We start from the raw sequence: 20,478 nt of genomic DNA, 5'->3' as shown, positions 1-20,478 counted from the left end.
CTGAGAGCTCCAGGTTGTATAATTCATACATTCTTTGATAATAAAATGTACTTTGAACTTTGTAAAGGCATCACACTCGGTACCTCGACATCCTTTCTCAGAGAGGTCAAAGTATCCCAGCTTGCACTTGTCACACGATCTCCCCTCGACACCAGGTCGACAGCTGCACTGGCCGGTCTCAGCCTGGCAGAAGCTGCTGCGCGATCCCACAGCGTGGCAGTCACATCTGGAACAACATTAGCGGCACTCAGACAGACGTTGGGCAGCATCACACAATTCACCCATTGTCCTGGTCCACCGGTACCCAGTCCAGACAGTGCCTGCCTAGTCTGCATGCTCCTGTTGGATTGTGGAAGAACGATGAAAGCATTCAAAGAACCTCCTTCAACCCACCTTCCCGTGGACCGGCTGAATGCACACCTTCCCCTGCACTCCTTCCCTAGTGTCTATTCTTCTCCACCACCTTCAATAATCTGCACCCCATTGATTTATTTCAGGCCAGAGATTCTTCAAGGTCCCAATGAGCCAAAGCATTAATGCTCCTATCACAGAAACTACTAACATGGGACAACAAAGATTTTGCTTCCCGAATACTTTTGGGTGCATCTTATGGATTTTGGGCTGCTGATCATGAAAGTCAGCATGAAGTTTCCCTATCACACACAATTTCTTTGAAATTATCTATATTTGTTTCTTTCCCCCATTCATAATTCAAGTCAGAATAACTGATGCCAAGATTAAGGAAGGCATTTTTGTTGGTCCATGAGAAAAAAAGCCATCAATGACAGGCAATTCAAAGAACTTCTAATGAGACCGCAGAAAATCACATGGAAAGCATTCAAGGATGTTATTGAAAATTTTCTTGGCAACGACAGAGCACCAAACTACATGCAGCTGGCTGACAACGTATCAGGGCAACTGGAATCCATCAACACTGGCTGATTATTGTTGGACACTTAAGCGAGAAGCCTCAGACACTGAGTACAAATGAAAAAGACTAACCAAACACTTTTAGTTTAGATGAACTATGGCAAAGCGTCAACACTGTTGTGCAATAAAACACATTATATTCAATAGAAATTCATTTCTTGTTTTTCCAAATTCCTATGTGAAACAAGTAGTATGAAATTATCTTTGAATTTAGATTCAAGTGGTCTGTCATAAACAAAACATTATCAGGAAGCAACACTTCCGAAAAAAATTTGTTGTCCAAGGTAATCTACTCTGATTAAGCTCTTTCATTCTCCAACCCTTCATGAGGAGACTTCCAGATTTTTATGTTGGATGGACTGGCACTCCACTAACAGTCCAATGGGTTACCTGAGGCAACCCACACCAGGCTGCAGATCGTAGTAGCCCAGCTCACATTGGCTGCAATCTCGGCCAGTTACGTTGGGCAGGCACTCACACTGGCCGCTGATGGCGTTGCAGGTCAGAAGCTCAAGAACTGATCCAACTGGACTGCAGTTACAGGCTGGAAAGAAAACAAGTCCATTATAAATGCTACCAACCCAGAGAAATCAAATGGAAATGACAACGAGACATTGCTGCTCCCATATCTTAACTGTAAACTTAGTCTCAACTTCCCCTTGTAGCAGAGAGTTCCACAGTCACACCACCCTCGAATTTCCTATTACATCTGTTAATGATGATCAGGTACATATTGTACAGCCTTTTGATATGTGGAAACATCTTCTCTACCTAATGATTGCCAAAACTTTATTAAGTCTCAAGGGCCTGGGTCACTGGGGTCAGAGATCAGAAGTCAAGGCCCGAAGGTCAAACCCCATGATCTGCATCCTGGGGTGAAGCACGGATTTGGAGGTCCATTGCCTGTGAGTCTGAGATCTGGGCTCAAAAACTGGAGGCCAAGAGGTGTCCTGTCCTGGGATCGGAACCATGGCGGTGTGAGAGTGATGGGAAAAGGGCCTTGTTTCCTTTTCTGTTTTTGTTGCTGCTTGTGTTGTTCTGTGGGACATTGCGAGCTTGCCATGTTGGCATTAGAACGCTTGGCAACCCTTGCTGGGCGCCCCCAGCACCTCTGAGTATGCTGGCTGTTCACGCAGGTGACACTTTTCGCTGTACGTTTTGATGTACATGTGATCAATAAATCTGAATCCGAACATCAGGATATATCATAACATTAATCACAGAGCCTTACAGCACAGAAGGAAACATTCAACCTATTTCCTGCTCCACTGAAAGAAATTTACAATTCCCTATTCCTCTGCTCCCCTCCCATGCTTCAGCAATTTTATCTGCTGCATATCTATTTATCACTTGAAAGAAACTGTTGAACCCACTTTCAGCACCTTAAAGACATTGCATCAGAGTGACACTTTTTACTTCTCATTTCTGCCACTTTTGCTGATTACCTTAAACCTGTGTCTTCTGGCTAATGATCCAATTGCCAGCAGAAACTGATATGTATTATTATTGGTAGAGGTCTAGGGTGGGATTCCATTCATTGCATTCTGACCAAAAGTCAAGGTCGCCAATGGCGACACAGTAGCACAGTCAACCAAGCTCCTGCCTCGCGGAGCCAGTGACCTTTAACCTTAGGGATTCTGCGGAGTTTGCACACTCCCCTAGGATTTCTTCAGAGCTCCCTAGTTTCCTCCCAAAAATGTGCAGGTCGGTAGGCTAATTCCTAGTGTGTAAATGAGTTATGGAATCTGGTAAAATTGATGGGAATATCCGGAGAATAGGTTAAGGGGGAAATTAGTGGGGGAGTGAGATTTCTCTATGTGCTTACATAGACTTGATGGGCTGAAATGGCCATCTTCCATATTGTATGAAAATAAATAACAAATTTGATGAAATTCAGGTTAATGCAAGAGATCAGAATTAAAGGATTAATTGAGAAATCAGTAATTAAATTGCTAACTACACTAATCTCTTATGCCTACACAATGCCGATATCCCTCCATTTTCCTCACATTAATACACTTATCTTTGAGGCCTTCATCGGTCAGAGTTGACCATGGATATTGCATCCTAGCTGTGTAGATACGCAAGCCTGGGCAGTAGGATATGGAGAGATATGCCCTCTAATCCTGGTAAACCTCTTCTGCACCCTCTCCAAAGCCCCAACATCCTTCCTATAGTGTGGTGACCAGGACCGTATGCAATACTCCAGACGCAGCCTAACCAGAGTTTTATAAAGCTGCAACATAGCTCCCTGACTTTTGAACTCAGTGCCTTGACTAATAAAGGCAAGCACACCACATGTTATTGTGCTGTAGGTTTTCTATGTTTAAATGTCTTCTTAACCACTCTATCATCCTGTGTAGCCACTTTCAGGGAGCTATGAACTTGAACCCCAAGATCCCTCGGCTAATCAACATCATTAAAGGTCTTGCCCTTAACAGTGTACTTTCTTTACATTTGAACTGCCAGTTCTCAGCCCAGATCTGCAACTGATCTACATCCCATTGTATTCTTTGCCAGTTTTCTACGCTATCCACAACACCACCAAACTTCATATCATCTGTAAGTTTACTAACCCATCCATATTTTCATCCAGGTCATTTATATATACAATCTAAACAACAGAGGTCCCAGTACAGATCCCTGCAAAACACCACTAATCATAGACCTCTAGCTAGAATAAGTCCCTTCAACCAGTAGCCTCTGTCTTCTATGAACACGCCACTTCTGAATCCAAACAGCCAACTCACCATGGATCTCATATATCTTAATCTTCTGGATGACCCTCCCACGAGGAACATCTTACTAGAATCCATGTAGACAACAGCCACAGCTCTACCTTCATCAATCACCCTCATCACCTTCTCCAAAAATCTCATGGCTGAGATCAAAAGATTTTACAGAATAAGAGAACCGAGGGATACGAAGGTCTGATAGGAAAGTGCAGCTGAGGTAGATCAGATATTTTTAAAAGAATTGCCGAGCATGTAAGGACCCAAATGATTCACATGAACATAATGGGCCAAATGGCCTCTTTCTGTGCTACGAATGACTATTTTCTTTCCTACTGAGGTTTCTAATTCTTCACATCATTTTTCTGCCTGGAACAAGAAATATTGTCTGCAGGATTAACACAAGTACAGTACCTGTTGGTAAGGTCCACATTATTAGGAACTGGTATGATTGTATGTGATACTCGTGGTGTGGCAATATGCACCTACCGATGATCCTCCCTAAGACCCATCTAACACCTTTCAGTTTTATGACCCATTCCTGTTCTTGCACAACTCTCTATTTCCTCAAATAAATTTCCCACTCACGTTGGCACTTGTTGGATGAGATGGGGTCCAGAGCATTCCCATAGAAACCATCCTCACACCTGTCACAGTGATGGCCAACTGTGTGGAACAAGCACTTCAGGCAATCTCCTGTCAGATGGTCACAGTTGCCCACGGCGTTGAGGTCACTATTCCCGTTACAGTAGCACGGCCTACAGGGGCGGCCAAATCCATTTTGCCCCAATGGATCACCAAAGAAACCATCATCACAAATTTCACAGCGGTTCCCTGTGGAGTGAGTGGGGGAGGGGTTGAGAGGGAGAAGACAGGCACAGAGTGTTAGAAAAAACAGTTGCAAAACAAAAGCACCATGGGACGGACAGAATTAAACTATCCTTACATTTAACCATTTCCCCAACAAGCTTTTCTATGAAATAGGAAATTTTACTGCTACTTCCAACTACAACTTCTTGGGTTAATCTCAGGAGTATCCAGGAATGCACCTTAAGGGCTCTTTATCTTGTTTTCTATGCACTCATTATTTATTGCTTTTTACTTATATTTGCATTTGCACAGTTTGCTGTTCATTGATCCTGTTTACTGTTCTAGAGATTAGCTGAGTACGCCCGCAGGAAAAGGAATCTCTGGGTTACACATGGTGGCATGTACGTACTCTGATAACAGGTTTTACTTTGAACTTTGAATTAAAGTTTAATCTTCATTTCACAACCCTGGGATTAAAATTAGAATGCCATTAAACTAATAAAAGAGAAAATGAAGCAAGTTATCTTCGCTAACCCAAGGGACTGCCTAAAATGAAGAAGGTCTATACAATACCTGAGACCAGGACCCCAAACAGCCCCGACCAGACTAGTGTGTGGAATTCCACACCTGTAGGGCTCAGGTGTCAATAGAAGCATCTCTCATCTTTGCTTATTTCACAGCTGACCACAGGGGTCACACTGAATAAATTGGACAGTTTTCAATGCACAACCTCCAAGCTGCCAGCTCAATATAAATCCTTCACCACTGCCCACAACTCTGATTGCTCCCCATCTACTTAAGTATTATTTCACTACAGCCATAGGGACTGAGCTACACTTCAGCTGCTTGGCAATGACTCAAGTCTGAATGACTCTGAGCAATTACATTATTTCACTGTGGAAGCCCCCATGCTTCCACCTGATCAGAATCAGGTTTATTATCACTGGCAGGTGTTGTGAAATTTATTAACTTAGCAGCAGTAGTTCAATGCAATACATAATATAGAAGAAAAATATATACAGTAATAATAATCAATAAATAATTACAGTATACATACAGTATATTGAATAGTTTAAAAATTGTGCAAAAACAGAAATTATATTTAAAAAGTGAGGCAGTGTTCACGGGTTCAATGTCCATTTAGGAATCGGATGGCAGAGGGGAAGAAGCTGTTCCTGAATCGCTGAGTGTGTGCCTTCAGGCTTCTGTACCTCCTACCTGATGGTAACAGTGAGAAAAGGGCATGCCCTGGGTGCTGGGGGTCCTTAACAATGGACGCTGCCTTTCTGAGACCCTGCTCCTTGAAGATGTCCTGGATATTTTGTAGACTAGTGCCCAAGATGGAGCTGACTAGATTTACAACCCTCTGCAGTTTCTTTCGGTCCTGTGCAGTAGCCCCCACCCCACCCCATACCAGACAGTGATGCAGCCTGTCAGAATGCTCTCCACAGTGCATCTATAGAAGCTTTTGAGTGTTTTTGCTGACATACCAAATCTCTTTAAACTCCTAATGAAGTATAGTTGCTGTCTTGCCTTCAATAGCTGTATCAATATGTTGGAAACAGGTTAGGTCCTAACCAAACATCTTTCCATGCTGGGGACAAAGATACCCATGAACTAGAGTTCTGATTACCCATTCTCCCTGGCAAAGCTGCAATGACGAAGGGTCATAGAGCCCTGACCTGAAGTGTTGGCTGTTTATTTCCCTCCATAGATGCTGCCTGACCTGCTGAGTTCCTCCAGCAACTTGTGTCTTAGCTACAATGTACAGGCATCAAGTACTCCTTTTCCACTGTCCAACCAGGGAGACATTATTCAGGGTGACTCCTGCACACGCGGACTCCAAGAATCATGATATTTTTGCATTACTGAGCATCGACTGGAACATTAGCAGGGGTGGGGCATGTGTGCAGAATAATGCAGACCGCTGGAGCCAAGCGGAGGGGCAACTATTTACCTGTCTGTCCATCAAGGCAGCTTGTGCAGACCACTTCCTTCGTCTCTTCGATCACAGCGCAGCTGGACTGATTGGGACAAGGGCAAGGTTTGCAGTCATCGTACCTGCCCCGAAAGGGGTTTCCATAGTAGCCGTTTGCACACTGTTCACAGGAGGATCCATCGGTATTGTGTAAGCACTGGCAAACACCTACAGTGAAGCAGATATACAGCTCAGCGGGAAGAGGAACAGGAGACATGAAGGTAACAGCAGACCCATTGCAGAGCACGCATCAGAATTGGTCAAAGTAAAATATGGTCAACCAGATCGTAGAGCAAGAAAAAGAATAACTCACTCCAGACACGAAGACCTCCCTTATAACAGCAACTAATCAGGATCGCAAGACCCTGCAGCGGATAGTGAGGTCAGCTGAGAAGATCATCGGGGTCTTTCTTCCTGCCATCACGGACATTTACACTACACGCTGCATCCGCAAAGCAAACAGCATTATGAAGGACCCCACGCACCCCTCATACAAACTCTTCTCCCTCCTGCCGTCTGGGAAAAGGCACCGAAGCATTCGGGCTCTCACGACCAGACTACATAACAGTTTCTTCCCCCAAGCCATCAGACTCCTCAATGCCCAGAGCCTGGACTGACACCTTACTGCCCTATTGTCCCGTTTATTATTTATTGTAATGCCTGCACTGTTTTGGTGCACTTTATGCAGTCCAGTGTAGGTCTGTAGTCTAGTGTAGCTTTCTCCATGTTGTTTTTTTTTTTACGTAGTTCAGTCTAGTTTTTGTACTGTGTCGTGTAACACCATGGTCCTGAAAAACATTGTCTCATTTTTAACAAAAATGAACAAAGGGAACTATGGAGCTATGAGGGAGGAGCTGGCCAAAGTTCAATGGAACAATACCCTAGCAGGGAAGACAGTGGAACAACAATGGCAGGTATTTCTGGGAATAATGCAGAAGGTGCAGGATCAGTTCATTCCAAAGAGGAAGAAAGATCCCAAGGGCAGTAAAGGGCGGCCGTGGCTGACGAGGGAAGTAAAGGAAGGTATAAAAATAAAAGAGAAGAAGTATAACATAGCAAAGATGAGTGGGAAGCCGGAGGACTGGGATGCTTTTAAAGAGCAACAGAAGATAACAAAACAGGCAATACGCCAAGAAAAAATGAGGTACGAAGGTAAACTAGCCAAGAATATAAAGGAGGATAGTAAAAGCTTCTTTAGGTATGTGAAAAGAAAAAAAAATAGTTAAGACCAAAATTGGGCCTTTGAAGACAGAGATGGGTGAATTTATTATGGGGAACAAGGAAATGGCAGATGAGTTGAACAAGTACTTTGGATCTGTCTTCACTAGGGAAGACACAAACAATCTCCCAGATGTAATAGTGGTCAAAGGAACTAGGGTAAAGGATGAACTGAAGGAAATTTATATTAGGAAAGAAATGGTGTTGGATAGACTGTTGAGTCTGAAGGCTGATAAGTCCCTGGGACCTGATGGTCTACATCCCAGGGTAATTAAGGAGGTGGCTCTAGAAATCGTGGATGCATTGGTAATCATTTTCCAATGTTCTATAGATTCAGGATCAGTTCCTGTGGATTGGAGGGTGGCTAATGTTGTCCCACTTTTCAAGAAAGGAGGGAGAGAGAAAACAGGGAATTATAGACCAGTTAGCCTGACGTCAGTGGTGGGAAAGATGCTGGAGTCAATTATAAAAGAGGAGATTACGACACATTTGGATAGCAGTAGAAGGATCAGTCCGGGTCAGCATGGATTTACGAAGGGAAAATCATGCTTGACTAATCTTCTGGAGTTTTTTGAGGATATAACTATGAAAATGGACAAGGGAGAGCCAGTGGATGTAGTGTACCTGGACTTTCAGAAAGCTTTTGATAAAGTCCCACACAGGAGATTAGTGGGCAAAATTAGGGCACATGGTATTGGGGGCAGAGTATTGACATGGATTGAAAATTGGCTGACTGACAGGAAACAAAGAGTAGTGATTAACGGGTCCCTTTCGGAATGGCAGGCTGTGACCAGTGGGGTACCGCAAGGTTCGGTGCTGGGACCGCAGCTGTTTACAATATGCATTAATGATTCAGACGAAGGGATTAAAAGTAACATTAGCAAATTTGCTGATGACACAAAGCTGGGTGGCAGTGTGAAATGTCAGGAGGATGTTATGAGAATGCAGGGTGACTTGGACAGGTTGGGTGAGTGGGCAAATGTATGGCAGATGCAGTTTAATGTGGATAAATGTGAGGTTATCCACTTTGGTGGCAAGAACAGGAAGGCAGATTACTATCTAAATGGAGTCAAGTTAGGAAAAGGGGAAGTACAACGAGATCTAGGTTTTCTTGTACATCAGTCAATGAAAGCAAGCATGCAGGTACAGCAGGCAGTGAAGAAAGCTAATGGCATGCTGGCCCTTATAACAAGAGGAATTGAGTATAGGAGTAAAGAGGTCCTTCTGCAGCTGTACAGGGCCCTGGTGAGACCCCACCTGGAGTATTGTGTGCAGTTTTGGTCTCCAAATTTGAGGAAGGACATTCTTGCTATTGAGGGAGTGTAGCGTAGGTTCACAAGGTTAATTCCCGGAATGGCAGGATTGTCATATGTTGAAATATTGCAGCGACTGGGCTTGTATACACTGGAATTTAGAAGGATGAGAGGGGATCTGATTGAAACATATAAGATTATTAAGGGATTGGACACGCTGGAGGCAGGAAGCATGTTCCCGCTGATGGGTGAGTCCAGAACTAGAGGCCACAGTTTAAGAATAAGGGGTAGGTCATTTAGAACCGAGATGCGGAAAAACTTTTTCACCCAGAGAGTGGTGGATATGTGGAATGCTCTGCCCCAGAAGGCAGTGGAGGCCAATTCTCTGGATGCATTCAAGAGAGAGTTAGATAGAGCTCTTATAGATAGCGGAGTCAAGGGATATGGGGAGAGGGCAGGAGCGGGGTACTGATTGTGTATGATCAGCCATGATCACAGTGAATGGCGGTGCTGGCTAGAAGGGCCGAATGGTCTACTCCTGCACCTACTGTCTATTTACTGTGTACTGTACCAGCAGTTATGGTCGAAATGACAACAAAAGCGATGACTTGACTTGACTTGAATCTCCAACTGACCTCATGATCTCCTGCAGAGCTATTAACCTCTTAAGGTCTCAGCAAGGCACCAAAATTACACTCGGCAGCCATAAAAAGTCGCAGCAGTAACCCATGGTACAGTTGTTATAAACTATTCTTTGAAAATGCATTGGTTTTCCAAAGAAGAATCCTTCGTTGCAGCAACCCCACCTCCCCCGTGGCCCCTGTACACACATTTTTCTAAATAATCTTCCAGCCTGATGGCAAATTTCTCTGGCAAAAACCTCTAATGAGTCAGACTCATTCACTGATTTAAGATGAAAGGCTGTTGATGAGGTCAGTAACTAAAGACACTCAATTTGAAATTTCCATTTGGCAAAAACATAAACAATATTAAAATGTGATTTTTAATAGAAGCAGATGTTTCCATGCGCTGAATAGAAAGATGACTGAAGGTAACCAGGATGGGAGGAGATTTCTGAGTGGTAACCACAGCACAAACTTACCCACAAGAGCAAAGATCATGGGTTTATGGGACCGCGAGTCCCCTGCACCCCTCAGAACACGGCATACTACACTGAGCACATAGATTTTCTGCCCTGAAAGGGCACATCTTATCCTTTCACCTGACTCTTTCCCCTTATCACAGGGATTATTTTCAAATCTTAATATCACCAACATATGCTGTGAAATCCGTTTACCTAGGGTTAGCAATACAATGCAATACATGATAAATAAAGAAAAAATAAATGAATTAAAGTTTATATATATATTAAATAGTTTAATTTAAAATAGTGCAAAAGAAGAAATTATAAAAAGTGAGGTAGTGTTCATGGGTTCAATGTCCATTTAGGAATCGGATGGCAGAGGGGAAGCAGCTGTTCCTGAATCGTCGAGTGTGTGACTTTAGGCTTCTGTACCTCCTTCCTGACAATACTCTGTGCATTTGATGACCAAGTTGGCTGACACTTGAAGGACAGGGCTGCCATATGGGGCCATGCCAAGTGGTGGGAAATGGATATGAGGGTAAAATCATTTTCAAAATAAAAAGCAAGATTATGTTAGGCTTAATGAAAATGATGGATGGTGTGGACTCAGTGGGCTGAATTCCCTTTTGTAAATCAAGACTTCTTGCCAATTCAAAACGACCAATATCTTTCCCCAACCTATTTTCACATCCCTTGATTCCTCTAATATTCCTGAAACCTACGGATTTCTGCTTTGAATGTAATTGATAACTGGATCACCTTAACACTTATGTGCAGAATTCCAACCATCTCTGAGCAAAGAACGTTTCTCTCATCTCTTATTGTGAGACTGTGATCTCTACTTCGAAACCCCCTGTAGAACCATATTCCCCACATTCATACTATCAAGACCTCTCAGAATTGTGTACATCTCAGTGAGATCAGCTCATTCTTCCAAATTTGGTGGAGACCTAACCAACTCATTCTCTGATGATAAGAGACCTGCCAACCTGGGGAGTAATCTTGTGAATCTTTACTGCACTTCCTTTGTAAAAAAAAAATGCATCCTTTGAGTAAGGTTTCTGATTCTCTACATAATACCCCAGATGTAATTTCACCAAACCGTATATAATGGTGATAAAATATATTTATTATTGTACTTAAATCCTCTGGCAACACCGATCAAATACTAGTTACTTTTCTAACAGTGCCTTGTAAAAGTATTCAGCCCCAACCCTTTATTCACATTGATGAGTATTACAACCAGGGATCAATTTAACAGTTTTAAAAAAAATTTCTGAATCACATGCTCCTTTTTTCTCATAGTAGAGCCCAAAAAACAGGGAAAATTGTAAAGCATGAGAAACTAAAATTTCAAAAACTGAAATGTCAGCAGTTTAAAAGTATTTATCCCCCTTTGCTCAGTACTTAGTTGCACCACCTCTCGCAGCTGTTGTGGCCAGCAGTCTTTTTAGACAAGTCTCTATTAGCTTAGCACAATGTGATGGAGCAAGATTTGCCTGTTCCTCCTTACAAAATTGCTCAAGCTGTGTCAGGTTAGTTGAGGAGCAGCAGTGATCAGCAATGTTGAGGTCTTGCCAGAAATGTTCAAACAAGTTATGGTCAGGATTCTGACTGGGCCACTCAAGGACATAAATTTTCTTCATTTGAAGCCACTCCATGATTGATCAGGCAGTGTGCTTTGGGTTGTTGTCCTGTTGAAGAATGAACTTCCTCCCCAGTTTAAACTTTCTAGCAGAGGCTAGCAGTTTTTTATCCAGGATCTCTCTGTATTAGGCAGCGTTCATCTCCCAATCAATCCTCACCAGATTTTCAGTCCCCAAAGCATGATGCCAGATGGTGTTACCAGGCTGATGTGCAGTATGAGGTTTATACCACGTGTACCACTTAGTGTTGAAGCCAAAATGTTCCACTTCAGTCTCATCCGACCACAAGACCTGCTTCCATATCTTTGCGCTGAGACTATGAAGGCAGCTCTGGCTGCTATGCACTGTCCCTGCTAATGTGATGAACTGATAAGTGAGGCTTTGGGCCTACTCCAGGCTGCTTCAGGATTCAGATCTGAGGACTCAGTTTTGGTTTAGAATGCTGTTGTCCGCTTCAGTTATTTGTATGATATGTATTCTTTTCCTTTCTCTTGTGCATCGAGTTTTGGTCTTGCATTTTTATTTTTATTCTTTTTCTTTAACTGGGTTCTTTTGGGTTTCTTGCTTTGTGGCTGCCTGTGAGCAAACAAATCTCAAGGTTGTATAATTTATACATACTTCGATAATAAACTTACTTGAATCTTGAATCCTTACAGTATCTTCTAAATGGCGCTTTGCAAAGTCTTGATGGGCAAGGATATGTTTTTTTTAAAGCCAGGGCTTCTTCCTAGCCACTCTTCCATAAATACCCTTGTTGTGCAAGGACTTGGGAAGCAACGAACTTCATCTCCAGTTGCAGCCACTGACTTCTGCTGCTCACTGAGAGTGACTGTTGGTGTCACAGTAACCTCTCTTACAAACGCCAGTCTTTTCCAGTGACCAAGTTTAGAGGGGCAGCCTGACCTCGGGAGTGTTGCTGTGGTTTCATATTTTTCTTTCACAATGGATTTCTCTGAACTCCGAGTGCCTGTCCCCAGATTTGTGCTTCTATATCATAATTTCCCTGAATTGTCTTGAATGCTCTTTTGTCTTCATTTTGGTTTGTACTGTTGAAAATCTACCATACAGAGAGAGGGGGTATTTATTTGTATGAATTAATTGAAAACCGGTGACCCTCCAAATTTTTACATCAGCACATTGTGTGAGTTCCTAAGGTAATTCAATATATTGCACCTGGGGAATGTTAGCATAGTAATTAGACAGAGTGTGAATACTTTTTCAGATTCACAATTTTGGTTTTTAATTTTTAGTAAGGTTTTGGAATTTTTCTTTTGATTTGTCATGATGCACGATTAGCTCCAAACAAGTCACTTCAATATATTTCAAATTTAGAAAATCAGACAGTAAAATGTGAAAACAGTCGTGGGGGCTGAACACTTTTCCAAGGCACTGTATCTACTGGACCTTCATGTTCATTGAGAGGCAGCTTCCTGTGAATATCAACGGTTCGTACCAAAGTGGATAACCGCCCATCTTTCCACATTGTACTCCAGCTGCCGTTGCACGTGATGTGAGGCTGAAACAGCCCTGCTGACTCCTACAGATATACCTTCAGGCATTTGTGATATCCATGTGCAACAGCCATGGAAGACTCTTCTTCACTTTACATGTGGACCCAAACGTGGGCCACACTTAGGCAAAGGCAAATTAGTAGAGGGAGCATCAAGCAAAGATTAGGCACTTGGTTTGAAAATGCAAGGATCTTAAATCTACTTTAAGCAAGGACCACTGATGTTTTTCTTGATATCCAAACCAATAAGGTGAAAGACACATTTCTGGTTTGGAATGTACAGCTGAACAGATGGAATACCATTATGTATATCACTTCAATTGTCTAAATCCTAGAGAACAGTTCTTGCTGAGTTCCTTGATCATTGGTGCTTTAAACTATGATATTAATTATTGAGAACCAGGGCTGGATGTTGTAGAGCAGATTCAGGCTGAAGACACATTTTGCGCACCGCAGTTCCTGAGGAGACATTGGGCTGTGCATAGTTAGGCATTTGGCAAAGGCCAGTTAAAAGAAGTTAGGAGGGACAAATGTTCCTGAACTGCCTTTATTTCAATGCAAGGAGTATTATAGGAAAGGCAGATGAGCATAGGGCATGGATTAGAATGTGGAATCATGACATTGTAGCCATTAGTGAGGTTTGGTTGCAAGTGGGATAAGACTGGCAGCTCAATGTTCTGGGGTTCCATTGTTTTAGATGTGATAGAGTGGGAGGGATTAAAGGAGGAGGGGTGGCATTACTTGTCAGGAAAATAGTCAGGGCAGTCCTCAGAAAGGACAGATTGGAGAGCTCGCCTATTGAGGCTTTATGGGTAGAATTGAGGAATAAGAGGTAATATTATACTCCACCCAACAGTCCATGAGATTTAGAGGAGCATATGTATTTGTAAAGATCACAGACTGTTGCAAGAAACAAGGTTGCAATAGAAGATAATTTTAACTTTCCACATATTGACTGGGACTCCCATACTGTAAACGGGCTGGATGGGAAACAATCTGTCAAATTTCCTTAATCAGTACGTAGAATCCCAGCCCAGAGAGTGTGCAATCCTATTTGGAATGAGACCAGGGCAGGTGACAGAAGTTTGTGTAGGGGAACACTTCGTATCCGGTGATCACAATGCCATTAGTTGCAAGGTAGTTATGGAAAAAGATAAATCTGGTCCTTGGGTTGAGATTCAAAATTGAAGAAAGGCCAGTTTTGATGGTGTCAGAAAGGATCTGGCAAGTGTGGATTGGGACAGGCTGTTTTCTGGCAAAAGTGTGCTTGGTAAGTGGGAGGATTTTGAAAGGAACCAGATATAGAAGTATTTGGAAAGACAGGGACTGATTAGGGGTAGTCAACATGGTAGGTCATGTCTAACCAATTTTATAGGGTTTTTCAAGGAAGTTACCAGGAAAGTTGATGAAGGCAAGTTAGTGGATATTAGAAAGGCCTTTGACAAGGTCTCATTTGGAAAGTTTGTCAAGAAGGTTCAATTGCTTGGCATTCAAGATAAGATAGTAAATTAGGTTAGACAATGTATTCATGGGAGATGTCAGAGAGTGGTAGTAGATGGTTGCCTCTCCGACTAGAGGCCTGCGACCTGTGGTGTGCCACAAGGATTGGTCCAATGCTGTTTGTCATCTATATCAGTGATCTGGATGATAATGTGGTAAACTGGATCAGCAGATGTGGGTATGACACCAAGACTGGGGGTGCAGTGGACAGTGAGGAAGGCTATCATGGCTTGCAGAGGGATTTGGACCAGCTGCAAAGATAGGCTGAAAAAGGGCAGATGGAATTATAAAGTAGAGAAGTGTGAGGTGTTCCACTTCAGGAAGACAAACCAGGGTAGGATTAGCACGGTGAACAGTAGGGCACAGAGGAGCATGACAGAACAGAGGAATCAGGGATTACAGATCCATAATCCCTTTAAAATGGCATTACAGGTGGCCAGGGTTGTAAAGAAAGCTTTTGGCACATTGGCTTTCATAAATTCATGCACCTAGTACAGTTGTTGAGATGTTATGTTGAAATGAAGTTGTATAAGTCAGTGGTGAGGCCTAATTTGGAGCATTGTGTGCAGTTTGGGTCACCGACCTACAGGAAAGATGTAAGTAACATTGAAAGAATGCAGAGAAAATTGCCAAGGATGTTGCCAGAACTTGAGGACCTGAGTTATTGGGAAAGGTTGAATAGGTTAGGGCATTATTCCCTAGAACATAGAAGATTGAGGGGAGGTTTGATAGAGGCACACAAACTTTTGAGGGGTACAGATAGGGTAAATGCAAGCAGGATTCTTCCACTGAGGTTCGGTGAGACGACAGCGAGAGATCGTGGGTTAAGGGTGAAAGGTCGAACGCCTAAAGCGAACACAAGGGGGAACTTTGGAAACCAGTGCATCAAAAGCAACCCGTACGTTCACAGAGAGAGCATACAAACTGCTCCTAGACAGCAATGGAAATTGAACCCAGATTACTGCTACGCTATCATGCTGGAATATATTAGGTGGAAAGCAAAGAGAAACTTCATTAAACATCTTTTTATGATTTCAACATTTTCTAACTGATGAAGTATTTATCTGAAATATAGGCACAGTCACAAAGTACATAAGAACATCAGAAATAGGAGCAGAAAGGGCCAATCGAGCCTGCTCCGCCATTCAATAAGATCATGGCTGATCTGGCCATGGACTCGTATCCACCTACCTGCCTTTTCCCCATCACCCTCAATTCCCCTACTATGTAAAATTCTATTCAACCTTGTCTTAAACATATTTACCTAGGGAGCCTCCACTTCTTCATTGGGCAAAGAATTCACCACTCTCTGGGAAAAGCCATTCCTCCTCACTTCCATCTGAAATCTACTCCCCTCTCCATCCTAAATCTACTCGATAATATGGTTGAATGTTGAAAACCAGTCTTCATATATCTTGTTAGTTGATGGATAAAGTTTGGCCTTGGTTCTGGGAATACTCGTCTCCTTGAAGTAGCTGCTGCAGGATTTTTTACTCTTTGTTTGAGAGGGTCGTGATTTAAGGTCAAATCCAAATAAAAAATGCTAATTCCAGCAAAATCAGCACTACCCTATTACATTGTCCTGCTGAATCCCAGTGGCTCAAAGAAAGCATAAAGTACAAGAACAATAGTGATATCAATAATATGATGGGCTGCGATTTCCAAGAGCTAGATCTCCGTAATACTAAGAGACAAAGAGAAAGAGTAAAAGAGATGTGAACAATTGGATAAATAGCCATAAAATACATACCCGAATCAGGATTGCACGTTCCATGATGGTTGCAGGTGCAGGGGACACAGGGAGTCATCGGACCTCCAAAGGGGATTTCCCGCTTGTAATCAGGGGCACAAAACTCACAGAACTGTCCGATGTAGCCTTTAGGACACATGCACTCCTCCACCCAGGTAGCACGGGGCGAGAGGCCAGCCACGGCCGTCACCAGGGTGACCTCTCTCAGGTGAACTGTAGCAGAGAGTAGAAAACCCAGAAATACTCATGTGTAGCACAAGAAAAACAGAAGGGCAAAGAATTCCTGTCCGGATCTGCGATTCACCCAGAGTCTCCGGAAATTCAAGAAAACCACTTCATCTTTGGACTTCGTTGTGTACCAAAGGTGCTGGCTCCACCTGGTGCATGTACACAACTCACGGTCAGTGTGTGAGATCATTCCCAGCTTCTTCCGCATTGGCACTGCCCCAACAGAAATTAAAAATGCTGAGAAACATTCAGTAGGGCAGACCGTGCAGAGCGAATCAAAACTGAAGTTTTAGACTAACATTTCACTGACCTGAAACAAATCCATGGATTCTCTCTGACTTGCTGAGTGCCTCCTTGAATTTTTGTTTTATCTAATGGTTCTCAGCATCTCCATAATTTTGCTCTAATCACTGCCCACAAACATCCATTAAAGATGCATATGTCTAGACCTCCTTACATACACATACAGATGAATCCTCGAGTCATAAGCTTTTTCCAGGATCACATTCAGAGCCTTTGGTGTTGGGACAGTAATGTGCAGAGGGGAATTGGCTGGGAGATTATCTTTACTTTGAAGGTGTACAGAATATTGCAAAGCCAGTGACTACGAACGCCTCAGGGAATGAGTTGAGGAGGACTTGGCGCTCAAGGCACAAACATTGCCAACTCGATGGCTGAGGGCGGCTCTCACAACAGAGGTCGAACAAGTTCCTATTCCTCCAGCAAATCAGCTGCACTCTAGTGGGAAGTGTTAGATGCATGAGCTGGTATAGACCTGGAAAGCTAACAGCTTGACCACTGTGTACACTGAGACAAGGCCTGTTGGTTCGAGCAATGGCTTGCACGTCATGTGACAGGTGTAGAATGGAGATACATTTCTGAAACAGCCCAATTTGAGAGTCCCTGCTGCCAACCATCAGAGGCTGCCCAAATTAAACTCACAAGATCCTTGGACAGACAGATACAGATGTAAAGACATGTCCATTCGTGCACATCAACATCAAAATACACATTTAAAAAGGCTGAACGCAGACCGAGTTGGGGGAAGGTCACTTACAGGCAGAAGCTCCCAGGCAGCCAAATTTCACTGTGGTGAGATTGGAGAGCATCTGTTGGAACTGGAAGCTGGACAAGGTGGGTGTGTGGATGCTGTCCTCTGCCTCATGGAGTCTACAAGAAGTGGAGAAAGAAAAATTATATAATGCCTTAAAATTACTAGGCATTCATTGACTAGAAAATTCATGCAAGTCATCCATGCAGGAAGATTCAAAATCATCCAGAGTTTCCACCTCAGCTCCACTCCCGAACGTTCTCCATGTTTTGGCAGCACACTGCAAAGATCTATCCCAGCTTGGCTTGGTATCACCTCGTCCTACTCTCTGAATTTATCTTTATGTTCTAAATCTATCTTTTCCATACCATTCACTATCCACACTTCAGTATAACACCTTGAGTCAGGCAGCTGCTAACCCTACAGAGATGGTTTGACAACGTTTTGTCACCAAGCATTCAGGAGTAGGACAAACAGGAAACCAAGGTCCAAAGAAGCTACCACTGTGTGCTCCGCTGAGTCTGAAGAGATGAGGAGACGACACTTGGGGTTGAGGTTGTTTGGAAAGATGGTGAGGTGAGGTCAAATGCACATCCTCTGACCTTCCTACCTGGCTGAAGGTGAGCTGCCTAGTACAAGGAGAAAGAAGGTACTTGGGGAAGGTGGGGTTGTTCTCCATGGAGAAGAGGAGGTTACAAAAAGCTGTCAAAATAATATGTGGTTTTATAAGAAGAGAAAGTGCTTTCAATGCCAATGGGCTCCATAATCATTAAATGGGAGTGGAACAAGGAGGAACTGAGATTTCACAGTAACTTCCAAAGGAGAAATAAAGAAATACTTGAAAGAAGAGTCTGTAAACAGATGAGAAAGGACAGGGACTATAACTTGAATTGCATATGTCTTCAAAAGAATGCTGAGGTAGGATGGACTATATTATCTCAACTCAGCTATTTTTGTCTATAGTTCCATAAAATATATCAAAATTATCCTACTCTGCCACAAATCAAATTCTCCGCAAATGATTTTGAGAAAATTCCAGTTCCAGATAACCATTCTAGGGGCCCAAAAAGATCATCAGGTTAATTTCCCCCCCCCCCCCCCACAACAAGTTGCAGGACAGCTAATTGGGAAGACAAACTATTCAAAAGGTTGGACAGTGACTCACATGAAGGTGACTTCCCACTGCTGGGCCGACCTTTCCTTCTGCACCTGCGGAGAAAGAGTGACTGATGTGTGGTTTTCGGAACCTTCCAGAACCAGGCTGAAGGGCCGCACTTCCTCGTTTTCCAAGTCAAGAATGAAGGTAAGATTCTGGCCATAGCTGAGCAGCTGGTTCCCCCGGAACTTTTCTGAAATGAGAAGGGACTGTTCAGGTCAGTATGAATGAGATTTGGGTCAAGGACAGCATAGTGCAGGACTCCAACCCCGGAAGCACTTTGCTCACAGACTGGTACAGTTCTCCCAGGCTCAGGTACAAGGAATCTTTGGTTCGTCTCCAGCACCACAACCAAGACAACGAGTCAGGATGCCTGGCACTGGTTTTCAGGAGACAATGTAATAGGGACAAAAATTTCTGTGTTGAAGCTCTCTGCAGAATCATACGTAGGGATCTTTAGCATTCATCTCAATTTGAGTCATGCCTTTACATTCTGACGAAGTTGGGATTGTGGGGAATGTCATCTCTAACCGTCCCTGTGAAAGTGATGCCATGCACTGAGGAGTATGGTAAAGGTATTTCACATTCACATTGTCGTAGTGGCCTTATAAATGTATATCATAAATAATTTGGGGCATAATAAATAAATCGTGAACATAGCAAATATTGTAATAAAACCTTGGTGTCACATAATCAGGAAATTGGCTCCAATTTTCCACTCTCAAATCCTGCAGTAACCTTACCCTTGCTCTCCCTAAACCCCCTCTGGTCCTGCAATTCTGGCCTCTTATGTATTCCCCCCCCCCACCCCCACATTACTACTGCACCGTCAGTAACTGTTCACCAAGCTACCACATAACTGTGAGCTTCAGGATTCCCTTCTCCTTTACTTCATTCCTCTCCACAGATGTGATCAGCTTATGGCCTTTCAACCTAACAAAGTCAAATAACAAAGAAACAAGCCCGTTAACCTGCGGAGTTCACACTGACCATGTTGCAGCTATTCACACGAATGATGCACTGATCTCATCCCCCCGCCGATCCTCCTACGGGACAATTTACAGCACAATTAACCTACCGACATTGTACTTCCTTGGGATGTCAAGGAGATCAGAGCACACGGACGAAAACCCATGTGGTCACACAGGGAACATTCCACAAAGAGAGCACCCAGAGATCAGGATTAAACTTAGGTCACTGGAGCTGAGGCAGCCCTGTGAACTACACCACTGTCACCACTGTAAATGGGCCAGTGCCAACCTTGAATCTTACCGCACACCTCCAGAATACTACAGAGCATCTTGCTATGTAACCAAAGTGTTATCTAAACGCAAACTCCAATATCACCTTCATGGGGCTGCAAGACAATTCACCGCATGAGAAATCTTGAACACAGAAGTAAGCTTGAAATGAAAAATAATTACTTGCTGCTGGGTTATGTGGCCTGGCTCCCTGCTCCAAGGGGAGGTACAAAGAGCCATTGCTCTAAAGCTTAATGCCCCTGTGCTGCAGCAAGTTGTCTCCAGTCATCTCAAGAGTCTTGCACTGGACGTACCTGAGCCTTGTTCATGAAGGGACGGTATATCCAAGATTCCAAGATGGCGGCGCGACACAGCTTGCAGCGGCCACTCC

The 20,478-nt window shown here is 43.3% G+C and overlaps 1 protein-coding gene across 1 annotated transcript in view; it reads right to left on the bottom strand.

Moving 5' to 3' along the window:
* LOC140731110 (laminin subunit gamma-3-like) overlaps window positions 1–20,478 on the bottom strand; it is a 130,551-nt gene that overhangs the window by 20,825 nt on the left and 89,248 nt on the right. Inside the window, exons 10-16 of the mRNA XM_073052404.1 lie at window positions 18,856–19,039; window positions 17,697–17,809; window positions 16,412–16,624; window positions 6,430–6,618; window positions 4,251–4,496; window positions 1,321–1,474; window positions 84–226 (exon numbers count right to left, since the gene is read on the bottom strand). Coding sequence (XP_072908505.1) covers window positions 84–226; window positions 1,321–1,474; window positions 4,251–4,496; window positions 6,430–6,618; window positions 16,412–16,624; window positions 17,697–17,809; window positions 18,856–19,039 — 1,242 coding nt within the window. The remainder of the gene's footprint in view (window positions 1–83; window positions 227–1,320; window positions 1,475–4,250; window positions 4,497–6,429; window positions 6,619–16,411; window positions 16,625–17,696; window positions 17,810–18,855; window positions 19,040–20,478) is intronic.

Source organism: Hemitrygon akajei, chromosome 7 (genome assembly GCF_048418815.1).
Source record: "Hemitrygon akajei chromosome 7, sHemAka1.3, whole genome shotgun sequence".
Lineage (NCBI taxonomy): Eukaryota > Metazoa > Chordata > Chondrichthyes > Myliobatiformes > Dasyatidae > Hemitrygon > Hemitrygon akajei.
This window is presented reverse-complemented; position numbering and strand designations above follow the sequence as displayed.